Below are 12,450 nucleotides of genomic sequence, written 5' to 3' on the forward strand. Positions count from 1 at the left end.
TTTAACCTCGAGCCTGTGCCACAGACATTTATAAAATGTATTCAATAAAACGATGCCCGCGGATCAAGTTACAGTTCATAGGCTAAATCATTTTTGATCATCAATATTGTCATACAATAACAAACAAAAAATAACATGGACCTTTGGTAAAACTGCATTTTGCCCTTTCTAAAGGTGAATGTTAAAGTAAAACCTGTTAGGCCTCCTTATTTTACACTATCGCATTAACAACAAAGCTCTGATAATATGATAATAGCCTACATAATGCTTTAAAAGTTTAGTCGGGTAGCTTAAAAAGTCACACACATGAATTGAGACGTACTATAATATTTGGCAGCAGCTGAGATTGTGTATTTAACCAGTATGGAAATATTTTTAATAGCCCTTTTGGACCATACAAACACACAAGCTGTATATACTGTATGTTGTGTATATTAACATTTATTTAAAGTATTGACATTATACAATACATATTTGAAACAGCATTGTACAATGATAACAGTGCATTGTTGAATTTGATATTGAAGAGGGAAAGAGGTTTAAAATACAAATAAATTATGAAATGAATAAATACGAAGATAAAGGACTGCAAAGTTTTGTTTTGATTTTGCTTTTAACACATACTTAAGCCTACGTCTCTGAAGGAATTTGCTGGCAGTAAAAATGCATTTTATTATTGTACTTGTAAAAACTTTTATGAGTCAAACTCGACACATTGTTTGACATAAGTGCAGAGGCTTTTGAGTGTTGATACAGGTTAATGCATGACTGATCTCTGGTTGTAAAACTGGAAAGTGTTTGCTTAAATGATTTTGAAAGCAGAAATGACAGGGGAAAATCTGTATTGTTTATTATTTCTCTCTCTTCTTGCCTCTCTTCTCTTTTTAATCAGATAAAAAAACCAGATAACAAAGTGTTGAGTTTAGATCATAATTAATATCCAAATCATGGGTCTCAATCCATGGTCCTGGAGGGCATCTGTCCTGCAGATTTCAGCTCCAACCCAGATCAAACACGCCTGAACCGGCTAATCAAGTTGTTCAGGGCTACCTAAAAATTTGAGGCAAACTAAAATATGCAGGACAGGCGCCCTCCAGGAACAGGTTTGGAGACCCATGATCTAAACGAATACCTTGGTTTAAGAAAGCAGTATGCATCTTGAGCATCCATCCATTTGTTTCAAAAGTTTCAGCTTCTCCTCATTATCCCAAAGAGACATATGTCCTACTAAACCATCTCATTGGTCTTCATCTTCACTGTGCTGCCAGTGTTTTCTCTTCTTACGTTTTCTCTCCGCCATTAACAAGGCACCAAATACTGTAACGATCACAGTAATGGTGATAACTAACACGGTAACGGTCTCAGCCATACACAACTGGCTGTCCACCCATGCCAAAGACGCTCCAGCAAGCTGCCAGGGCTCTTGACAAGTTACATTATCATAGTCGTCCACGTGGAGGTGGCGCACACTTAGCAGCTTGCTGAATACACGGTGCAGATCGCAGTCGCAACTCCAAGGATTCCCTGCCAACTGCAGGTGCGTAGCAGCCGTGTGCAAACTCAGAAACGTCTTAAAATTCAGGTGCTCCAAATGATTCCCCTCCAAGCCCAAAAGAGACAGACTGTGAAGCGGAGCGAGTGCATTTACCTCAATCCGAGAGATATTGTTGTTCCCCAGGAGCAGGACCTCCAAACCAGGAAGCATGGTGAGAGAACCGTCCCGCACGATACCCAAGCGGTTCCCCTGCAGGTAAAGCTGGCGCAGGCGAGAGAGGCCACGGAACGTGCCGGGTTCCAGAGAATGGATCCGATTGTGACTCAGGTCCAATTTCTCAAGGTTCTCCAGATGTTCCAGGCCCGGAGGTTTCAGGAGAACCAGCGCGTTGTGGTCCAGTCTCAGCTCCTTCAGAGACGACAGGCTCTCCGAGAAATGAGGTGGAATCCGAGTCAGCATGTTTTGACTCATGTCCAGCTTCTCCAGATAGGAAAGAGAGTAAAAAGCCTGCAAGCAATAAAAACACGTCACTTATAATCCAAAATATGCATGTACACACGTGATGTAGATTGAAAGAACATGCTTACGTGCGTTTGTACATCTTGAATGCCACTGCCCGAGAGCACAAGAATACGAAGAGACCAAAGGCCGGCGAAAGCTCGACTTCGGATCACGGGAAGCTTGTTTCCACCTAGATCCAGGAGCCAGGTGCCATGAGGAAGTCCATGAGGCACATCCTCAAGACCCCTGGCATGGCAATCCACCAGATCTGAGTGCTCATAGCACAGACAAAGGTGACTACACAGTCTTGAGCTCCTCGATGAAGACAGATGGAGGAAAAGCAGCGTGATGGACAACAGCATGATGTGATGCGAGCTACCAGGTGCTCTGCAAACCATGAATTGGGCATGTGTGAAATAAATAGATCCCCAGTTTTCTATAGGAGATGAAGGGATACCATGAGTATTCATAATTTTTTTACTTATAGTGTCTGTTACACCATACACTATTGAGTGAAATCTTAAATCTAATTTACATAATGTATGTTGACTTTTGCTATAGTGTATTGTCGTTTTCATTTTACTATTCCTGTTTTAACCTTTATTGTACATTCTTTAATATTTTATTGCCTTTGTAATATATTGCTTTTTATGAGTTTCTATTATAGGAATATTCTATTAATTCTTAACATTAGTAAATGTATAAGCTAACATGAATTAATAAGGATAAATGTTTTCAGCATTAATTAATCTTTACTAATGTTAGTTAATGCAAAAACAATTGGTTATGTTAGTTCATTGTGCAGTAATAAACGTTAACAAATATTTCTATTCAGTTTTAAATAAGTACAGTTAAGTGCAGAAATTAACATGAATAGTATAAACAGTATTACTACTGTTAATATACAAGCTTATTGTGAAGCGTTACAAAGATATCTTGAACAGGTTTAAATTAATACAATAACTTTAAAAATGCAAAATTTAATTTATTTTCTTAAAGATGACAAAAACAAACGCAGTATTGCAAACAAACACAGTTTCTCAGAGTACTAAGCATTATATCGCAATCGCCATCATCAATTAAATCACATAACGATGTGTGACTGACTTTCTCCATTTAACGTTACTGTCTGTAGGTTCAAGGGCGAACACAAACCTGAAAAGATCTTACCGTTCTGGCAGATGCAGCAGTTCTGAAGAAGTACACAATTAAGTCATTTAAAATAATCGTTTCTTCCTTTACCCCTAAAATAATTCGCTTTTGAAGCAACAGCGATCTCTTCAATACTCAGTTTACAGCGTCCCTCACATGCAGGACCGTTACAGTCTCCGTTTCTCTGTGTGTTCGACGTCATGCATTGCTGCGCAGACCTAGCAGTTTATGACATCAAATACCGCGAGAGCAAAGCTATAGCACAGCTTTTCAGTTTATCGCTCTCGCGGTACTTTAATGCTATACACCGATCGTCTGCGCAGCGTCGCACACACCTTCTGTCACATGCGAGTTTAATCCCGTGTGCTTTAAACCCCAGCTGTCCTTGTATTACGTTACTCTGTGTTATAAATCCTTTTTTTAGCTCAAATAATGACACAATTTTAATTACGCGCAACATCCTCTTCCGAATTTATCATTTAAACTTGAATAAGTACGTGGATACCAGCTGGCACACTTAAGGCTCTTCTAATACATGCATTACATAACACAGAATTGTGTATATTCCTGGAACCCTGTCTCAAAAGGATTTTAAATATCCCGGATTACCATGTTTACCATTTCTCTAGTTGTGAAAGCTATATTTTTAACTCGGTTTCCCATCTTGGTTATTACAATAATTGCAATAAGGTTGTATGTGTTCAAATAACTATATTAATAGTGTCATTAGCTGTTGTGTTTACTCAATAAACACACAATTATCACCACAATTAGCCAACATGAACAAACAACACTTGACAATTATTTTGCTAATACATATTTAAAATTAAAAGTTGCACATGTTAATATTAGATATACCACGGGCTGGTTGAATGCTTTATTCTGATTGGGTGTGCATTACTTTCGTATAATTCAACGGCCTGTTGTAAATTATTTCTTACTCTGTGCACAGTAAAGAGCAGTATGACAAGAACATTTGTACTGGCATTAAAAACAATAAATGCTGAAAAACTATATTCCACATTATTAGTTTATGTTAGCTAATGCATTTAGTAATGTAAAACTGGTTGTAAAGTGTTGCCCCACCTTTATAGCAAACTAGTACTTTACAGGCTAACTGGACAAAGAAGTGACCCAACATAGCCCTACATAATGTCTACAACATGATCTAGATGTTTCAAGGGGGTCGAGGACAGAAATGGGACACTATATGTGCATATAAATAATACATAATACATTGTGTGAGAATAATAGAAAGTATTCTCAACATCAATGATTAATTGTAGTTGAGGGTCATGGGGGCAAATCTTAAAACAGTTATACAATGGTCAATGACCTCCTTTTAGTCCCACAGAAAGTTAATAGTCTGTCTCTCCTTAGGCTACTGTTGAGAATAAAGTGTGACAAATGTCAAAGCCTGTTACATGTAAATTGCTAGAAAACGTCCAAAAGATTTTAGATTTCAGACTAGCATTGCAAAGATCACGGGATCAATCATGTAAACGCAGTGATACAAATTAATAAACATCTGCATAAAAAAGTACAAAACTACACACAAGGAACAGACACCAGTCACGGTAGCCATATGACCAATCATCAGTTGCTTCTCCACACTGTACAGCAGTGGTTCTCAAATGGGGGGCAGTTTAATGACATTTAATTAATACAATAATTTTTCATAAATTTTGTGGAATTAAACCTTAGAAAAAAAAGAAGACTCCTAAAAACAGCACTACACTGAATAATTTAATGTTTTGTTTAATTCAAATGTTTAATTTTAGATTGTTCTGTCAAAAAACCACTGCTGTACAGTATGTCAAGTGTTATTGGCTCATTTCCTGAAGAGTTTAAGGACTAAGATTTACTAATAAAACTTAATTTATAAAAAAAATAGAATTCGTTTATGCTGTAGATCAATTCTGTATAAGAATACGGTTGTAATAGAGATGAAAAAAAGTGGTTAAAAAAAAATGCACATTTAGCAGACACTTTTTTCCAAAGCGATTTACACAATAAAAAGAGGAAAAACAGCAAAGCAATTTGTCACAGGAAAGCAATAATTTGTTGCACACTGCAAAAGCATTTTCTTATTCAGTTTTGTCTCGTTTTTGATTCGATTATCTAAACATCTTTAATGCAAGATAAATTCTATTGAGACAAAAAGTGGCACAATTTAATCTGGATATCAGAAATTTTGTAATGTTTTTAGTTTAAAAATAAAACTTTGTACAAATCACAAAAGTTTGATTTCAATAAAATCAAGACATTAAATAATTTTGCTGCTTAAGTGCATTGGAAAACCAGATAAACAGAAATGCTAATTGCTGTGACTTTGATTGTGCATGACACAAGTGGGGAAAAAATGACGAAGACAAATAAACTTTTTCACTTTTTATTTCTTCATTACTTTTTAAAATAAAAAATAAAATACTGCAAAAGAAACCTATAGGCGAACAGCAACCTCGTTAACACACAGCAATGTGAACTGGTACACAACTTGGATGCCCATCACAGCTTGATGCCACAGCGAGAGTCTCCATTGGGCTACAAGGTTCACTACGCCAAAAGGGGGAGGATTTTGGCTTGAAGGTGCCATCGCCATCCCCACTGTCCAAGTCTCTTAACACGGCAAGATATCTCTTTAACACTTCCTTTATTCAAAAAGGCAATTGCAAATATTCGCATTGAAAAAAGAGATCGGTCATGTCACGAGAGATGAGCGAGATATGAGCCGTCTTACACGACACACATCTACTGTAAAGAATAACAACCGTCGAAGGAATGCATTCAAAGAAATGAGTGTCTCTTGTCTTGTCACTGCATTTAACCTTCCAGCTTGGATCCATTTAGAAAAAAAAGTAATAATGCTACAAAAACATTGCATCTTCAAAAAAATGGTCCCACTATGGAAGAGGTATTTAAAATGGTAAGTACAGGACCAGTATGGAAGAAAATAACGTCATGATATACTGCCAAGCTTGTCACTCTTGGCCCTCTATTTTCCCCCCACCTTCAGGCTGGATGTAGACTAAAAGGATGTTTACAGTACCCCTTTATCACCAAAAAATGCTGGAGTTTAGATGATAAAAAAAGTTTCTGAAAATGAGATGTTGGGTGGATGTTAAGTGCAATTCGTTTTCCCATACAGGTTCTATAGCCCTCACATAAGCAACAATACTTGCATTGTCTTAGCCAACAGCTAAGAAAATAAACCATGCATGTGCCATAAAAACCAAACAATATCTATCCATTTCAAGGGGCTTAATAACTTAAAATACAGCTTTTGTTCCACCCTCACACATTTTGTGCCATATTTTTCAGTTCGAAATGGTAGAATTAGAAGCGAATGCTCGATAAGGCATTGAGTTGGCATGGAGAATCAAGTGGTCTTACAATGAACAAGTAGGTCAGCTGAAAGGAGAAAACGAGATATATTAAGCAAATTGAACATCCAGCATGGAGGTTAGGGGAATGTGTTTGATCAAAAAGGTAAAGTCAACCGTTTTCTACATCATCAACTAATAATAATAGTAATCTAAAACAATGCTTTATTTTGGCCCATTCATGTTAATGGTAGCAGTTTTTCTTATCAGATGTGTAGGACAGTTACTTCTGTTCAAAACGAGGAGTACCAGACATCTCAACCTTCATCTGGTGATTGGTTAAAAAAAAAAAACTTAATTTAAAACAAAAAAACTTCTGTTGTCATCATAATGTTCCCTCTATCCGAGCCTGAACTCATGACGATACAGCAGAGTCCTTTTGTGTTTGTTGAGCTTGCTGTGAATGATGCATTGATTTTTGGCTCTCTACATCTCGAAAATGTTTTTCGACCTGTGGACAGACAGCAGAGAGTAAGCCGGCTGAGCGCAGACAGAAAACGTACAGATTAACAACATAAACTTAAAGCAGTTGAAATAATAAACACTTGCTTAGACTGAGTTAAGTCCGGAGTATAGCTTGTTTTTACGTGAACGTTTTTATCAAACGCACAGACTGGCAAAGTATAGTTTATTTGACCTTTATGTGTAATAGGGATGCACCGAATCCAGATTTTTTGGGTTCGGCCGAATACCAAATCCACTGTTTAAGATTCGTCCGAATCCGAAACCCAATACCGAATCCTACTAGCATCCTTATTCCATTAACACAGTAAAACACATTAATGAAGTAAACAACGTCCACAGTAGTGTATTTTTCATTTTATTTAATTTTAAATGTAAAAAAGGATAGGAACATTATGACAGGATGACAAGTGGGAAAAACTATTTTGACAATTACCATAAGCCTATGCATAATGAAAGCGATGCTGTGCGACACGCTCGTTTTTCCAGGTAAGGCTCACCGAAAGAAAAAGCTCATCTCCACGTCATCACCCGATGTGTGTAATCAACGGCTGCGTGACGTCGACCAGCGTAGCACAAGTCTAGGGTTCGGTGGAAAAAAAATCTAGGATTCGGCCGAACCCCCGTCAAAAAGCCCAGTATTTGGCCGAATACGAATCCTGGATTCAGACATTTGGGACACTGCGACAAAATGCTCCAGGGCTACACATTACATTTACATGTAGGTGCATGCGCAACCTACGCATAAAATGTCCACGAGGTTCTACAAACCCGGCGGTGATCGTACAGTACTCTTCCGTTGTGTGTACACACAAAAAAAGGGACTATAATTCGGCCTTTGGTCTTGTATAGCTGGATTGCACCACAAAATCTTGTCCTATTGCAGATTGTTCTAGCCAAGAACTCCACACAGAAAAATGTGTTGGTTATTTGGTATTATACCACGGGGGTGTTGAATGCATTAATCTGATTGGTTGAGAAATGTTCCATGGGGGTTGATTATTTTTCAATAACCGCACACCTAACCTTTAAAAAAATAGGCACCAATATTTTTGGTAACCATGATATAAGCGGAATAATTGACTCCGGTCCTTTAAATTGTTCGAAAATAATGCACACCTGCAGTGTAAGAGCACTCCGCAACCACCTTGGGTGTGCATCATTCTCTTATAATTCAATGGCCCGTCGTCAATTATTCCTTACATATGTACTCAGAAAAGTTGAAATGACTTACTATTTTCCGCACGTGACTTAAAGCACTGCCCTCTTTGCCTTTACAGTTGTCCACTTGGTATGGCGGATTTATGATCACATCATCCATTACTAATATGTTTTTGTCCTGCCATTTGCACTCTTTAATGCTGTGAATGAAATGAGAAGGGTGACATTCTGTTCCAAATGCTTGACAATCACATTTGATAAAAGATTCATCTATGATGCAAGAGACAACTTAATAACAACAGACTGCTGCACAACATCTAGTTATATTGATCTTATGCTGGGTACTACACACCAAAAGATTTTTTACATCTTATACGATTTTCAAAATGTGATAGACCATAAACATGACAATAAAAAAAATCGTAGATTTAACCGTTTTGCTCCTATAGTGTGCGGTGTGCCATGATTTGTCAAAGACAGCACACCACACACAAACAGATTTTCAACCAGAGTCTCGACTGAACACAGGAAATCTCACGAGACTTCAGAATAAGCATGGCGGATGATATGCAGGAAGAAATTTCAATTATAGCATTTGGAATGATTTTTACAGGAAATTCAAGGAAAAAAGAAACGTTGTATAAACATTCTGCTGTTGCCACAAATCAACGAGCTGATCCTCCATCTCTGCTGTCCACAACTTCACTTTGTGCTGCACCATGGCTGATTTCCTCTTCCATTATCCAACTTTCTGATTGGATATCGTTTCGTTTGACGTGATAATCTTAAGAGCGTGCGCACGTTTGTCCTCGAGGTTACCCACACACATCAGGATTTTTGATCATAATTATTAAACATGTTTAAAATTTACGATTGGGGCAGCTCCGACGTTCTTCCGATCAGGTTCATACACTCTTAACACACCTCACACCAAGGGAAAATCTGATAAAATAATCTGTAGAACCATCAAGATAATAGAGACATAGCTAGGATTGTCGGAAGGAGGGAAAACGGCCCAAAATCAGCACAATTATCTTTGGTGTGTACCCAGAATTAGTAAAAATTTCCATAGCCCACCAATAGGGCTCTAGGGTCATCGAAGAATCACTTACGTTTTATGAATGGTCTGAAACAACTGTTGGCCCTCTACAGAAACTCCAGCACTAACCGCATAAGCTTGCGACAATTTATCTTCTTTTTCCGCCCGTGCTCTATTCGCAAGCTACACAAATATTGGAAGGAAAAACAAGTTATTATTAGAGTTAATATAACAGAGTCTTCTGGCAGATTACTAGCTGGGATTATAAAGCAGTGTAATAAACTGTACAATAAAGAATTAACACACATTATGCACAGGTTTTGACATCCTCTAAAATATTGATACTACAAAGTGGGTTGTTTTTTGGGTCTTACCTTGCTATAATTGAGAGATGCTAAAGGGGGAGGGGTTTCGGCACAGTCATTAATGGTTTCCACCTTTGACACGTAGGCCAGGTTCACCAGCACCACATCATTGAGGTTGGGTTTACCGCTGGACGGGGCACATTCTTATCACACAAGTCAAGGCATCACGGCATTTGTCTAGCAAGCACATTCATTCAAGTTACATTACATGCTGGAGTGACATAGGAGACAGTATTGAATAATGCAGTAGAAAGCGAGAGAGACACAGACAGACACTCGAGTCTCAGCTGCATACCCATGCTGAGATATTATCAGGGATGTATCCCACTGTTTGGGTGTATTTCTCCACTGCAGTGTTGTGGTTGGTTTCTAGTGTTAACAGACAGGATACATGACACGCTTGTCTGTCACTAAAAATATAAGTTTCATTGGTGCTTCCTAGTGGAGGCAGTGCAATCAGATATGGGCCATATTCAACAGAAGACCACACGTAGCACAATTAATGTGGTCACATGGACACTTATTGAGATGAGTTTTAACAAGAATACCCTGTCAACATATCAAGTATTCAATACATATAGAATGCAAAGGGGTGGACAAATGGAAAATAATAAACAAGTACATTTTATTGGACTGGTACTTCCTAAAGCAGGGGACACACAAGGAAGGCAATAGGATAGCTGAACTATTTTTGAGACTACGCATGACCAGTGGCATAGGGGGCTACAAATAAAAAAACACTTGCACATAATAAACAAGGCAAAGCTGATGGCATGTAAATCTATGCCAATAAAGCAGTATTTAGTTTGAAGCCATTTTGTCTTCTTGTGCATTTTGACCATTTAAGCTATTAACCCTAGATGCCCTGCACATGTTATTGTTTTTTAAACGCTGCTACTGTATGCAAACCATACCAATAATGTATAATCAGAGATGACAATGGCTGAGTTAACCGTGATTATTTAACCGAGTGCAAATTAATAAAACAGCTGACTAAGCTAACTAACTTATCAAGACATGGTCTGACAATAAAGTTTCAGTTAACTTTCTCCTAAATGTTATAAGGGCTAATGCACATATTATATAGTGACTATTTGATTTCGAACTGAAATGGCAGTAACGTTAGCATTTTAGCATGCAAGCACAGGGTTCTCGTGGTGAAAGGCAACTTCACTGCATTATATGTAAATAGTGCAAAATTAAAAAAGTAATCGTAAATAAGATGAATACAATGGCATACAATAGCTTTATAGCTTGATAACGTGTGCATTTTGAATCAGGCAGCAAGAGTGATATTAGCTTTCAAGCTAGCTAACGCCCCCCAGCCACGCATGCGCAGATTGTTCCACGGCAGCGCAGCAATGCTGCAGTTGACAGCCTGCCCACTCTAATCTTTTACCATAACGGTTTACCCACTGCAGTTAAGGAGAACAGAAGAGATGCACAGTAGTTCAGATAGTTAAACGGCCTTAAAATTGCCCGTTTTGACTTTATATTACTTTCAAATGATTCACAACGACGCGACTGACATTTTTGGTTATTATAGCTTTACTACAAATAAACCTACAGAAATATGGCCAATTTTCTTAAGGGCAACTTACTCAAAAAAGCCAACTAACGTTAGTTCACAAATCAGAGATCATCAGAAAACCGCATATTAATGACCAACTTACTACTAGTGTCTAGATATACATGTAACTAGCATTAGTCAAATGTATCAAACCATCATGTTTTCAACAACCGCGGAAAATTGAATGTACACTGCAAATGAAGAAACACAAGAAGCTTCTTTTCAACTCAACACAATTTTTTCACACTAACATTGGAGAATTTTGATGTATTCGCGCTCCTTGCAGAAAGTAAAACATTGTAACCAATCGGCTGTTACAATGAACGCCACCTGACTCAACACGCGCGGATCAAGGAAGCAAAACCCAAGTGGAAGGACCTCGCCGTGGTGAATATAGGCGTGTTCGACTTTCTGCGTTCCTGCGCAAACCGATCGGCGCATGACATCCCAATACCGCGAGAACTACTAAAAAACTAAGCTTTCGAACCGCTCTCGCGGTAGTCTTCTTTCACACTCCAATCTGTCTGGGCAGCGCCGCATGAAGTCGAACACGCCTAATGTCTTTCGCGTACCCCCAGCCCAGGCCTCTCACAGTTGTTAATCCCGACGATTCAATGACAAGCACAGAAAGCAAAAGGATACTCAAAGTCAGCATCTTGGACGGGTAGTCGAAAGCGACCACCTCTCCCTGCAAACGCTGCCCCAGGCAGGTGAGGCAGGAAACACGGCTCCCGACGTTGAAATACTCCCCTGGTCCAGGAGCCGCCATCTTCTCCGCCAGGAAACGGGAGCATTCGCCTCACGTAAACACGCGCAGCCGCGTCAGCGTGGGTGGGAACACGAGTGGGCGTTTCGCGGGATGAATGAACTGATGCAATAATAGACGCCGCAAGTTAAACCACGCCTCCGTTTTACTATACTAGACTAGACCAGTGGGTATATATTAACTTTTAAATTATTTATAAGACTAAAATTTAAATATGCTTAAATAGTCTTTGGTCCTAGCAATCTGAATCATCTTTAGCCTCAGACCGACAAAAAAAATCTCACTTAAGATATTAAAATGAACAATGAAACCCAAAATTAAAAAGCTGTCTTGGTGGTTATTTTGACAGCTTTTCAATTTTTCATTGTTCATTTTTATTTCGAAGTGAGATTTTTGTCATGGTGTTTGGTTATTTTTTTAAACAAATATAAGTTTTTCTAGTTATTCCAAATATTGTGGGTGTGGGTGGCTTTAAAATATTTTTTTGAACAATGGAGGGCTTTGTGTCAAAAGTTTGAGATTCACTGTAGGAACAGAAATATTTTTTCAAAATACA

General features: G+C 38.4%; 2 protein-coding genes across 3 annotated transcripts; both read right to left on the reverse strand.

The window, feature by feature from the left end:
• Positions 1-453: 453 nt before the first annotated feature.
• LOC135768313 (uncharacterized) lies at positions 454-3,761 on the reverse strand. Of its 2 annotated transcripts, XM_073814143.1 has the most exons (3): positions 3,167-3,761; positions 2,083-2,383; positions 454-2,002 (listed from the first exon to the last, which is right to left on the reverse strand). In XM_073814143.1, the coding sequence occupies exons 2-3, from the start codon at positions 2,356-2,358 to the stop codon at positions 1,238-1,240; spliced, it is 1,041 nt and encodes a 346-aa protein (XP_073670244.1). In that variant the 5' UTR covers positions 2,359-2,383; positions 3,167-3,761; the 3' UTR covers positions 454-1,237. The 2 variants fall into 2 exon arrangements, with proteins under 2 accessions (XP_073670244.1, XP_065133624.2); XM_065277552.2 differs by lacking the exon at positions 3,167-3,761 and having other exon boundaries at positions 2,083-2,422.
• A 1,765-nt stretch (positions 3,762-5,526) lies between these two features.
• lsm12a (LSM12 homolog a) lies at positions 5,527-11,950 on the reverse strand. Its single transcript, XM_065277779.2, has 5 exons — positions 11,771-11,950; positions 9,568-9,701; positions 9,267-9,376; positions 8,228-8,354; positions 5,527-6,982 (listed from the first exon to the last, which is right to left on the reverse strand). Exons 1-5 carry the CDS (start codon positions 11,895-11,897, stop codon positions 6,887-6,889), a joined length of 594 nt encoding a protein of 197 aa, XP_065133851.1. The 5' UTR covers positions 11,898-11,950; the 3' UTR covers positions 5,527-6,886.
• Positions 11,951-12,450: the final 500 nt, after the last annotated feature.

This window comes from Paramisgurnus dabryanus, chromosome 3 (genome assembly GCF_030506205.2).
Source record: "Paramisgurnus dabryanus chromosome 3, PD_genome_1.1, whole genome shotgun sequence".
Lineage (NCBI taxonomy): Eukaryota > Metazoa > Chordata > Actinopteri > Cypriniformes > Cobitidae > Paramisgurnus > Paramisgurnus dabryanus.

What these genes read in the sequence shown, in the direction of transcription:
- LOC135768313 (XM_065277552.2), bottom strand. Translation starts at nt 2,394, where the DNA reads ATGGTTTGCAGAGCACCTGGTAGCTCGCATCACATCATGCTGTTGTCC. An exon ending in TTCAAGATGTACAAACGCAC is followed by an intron (nt 2,003 to 2,082) that starts GTAAGCATGTTC and finishes TATTGCTTGCAG; the next exon opens with GCTTTTTACTCTCTTTCCTA.
- lsm12a (XM_065277779.2), bottom strand. Translation starts at nt 11,897, where the DNA reads ATGGCGGCTCCTGGACCAGGGGAGTATTTCAACGTCGGGAGCCGTGTT. An exon ending in GTCCAAGATGCTGACTTTGA is followed by an intron (nt 9,702 to 11,770) that starts GTATCCTTTTGC and finishes TTGTGTGATAAG; the next exon opens with AATGTGCCCCGTCCAGCGGT. An exon ending in CATCTCTCAATTATAGCAAG is followed by an intron (nt 9,377 to 9,567) that starts GTAAGACCCAAA and finishes ATATTTGTGTAG; the next exon opens with CTTGCGAATAGAGCACGGGC.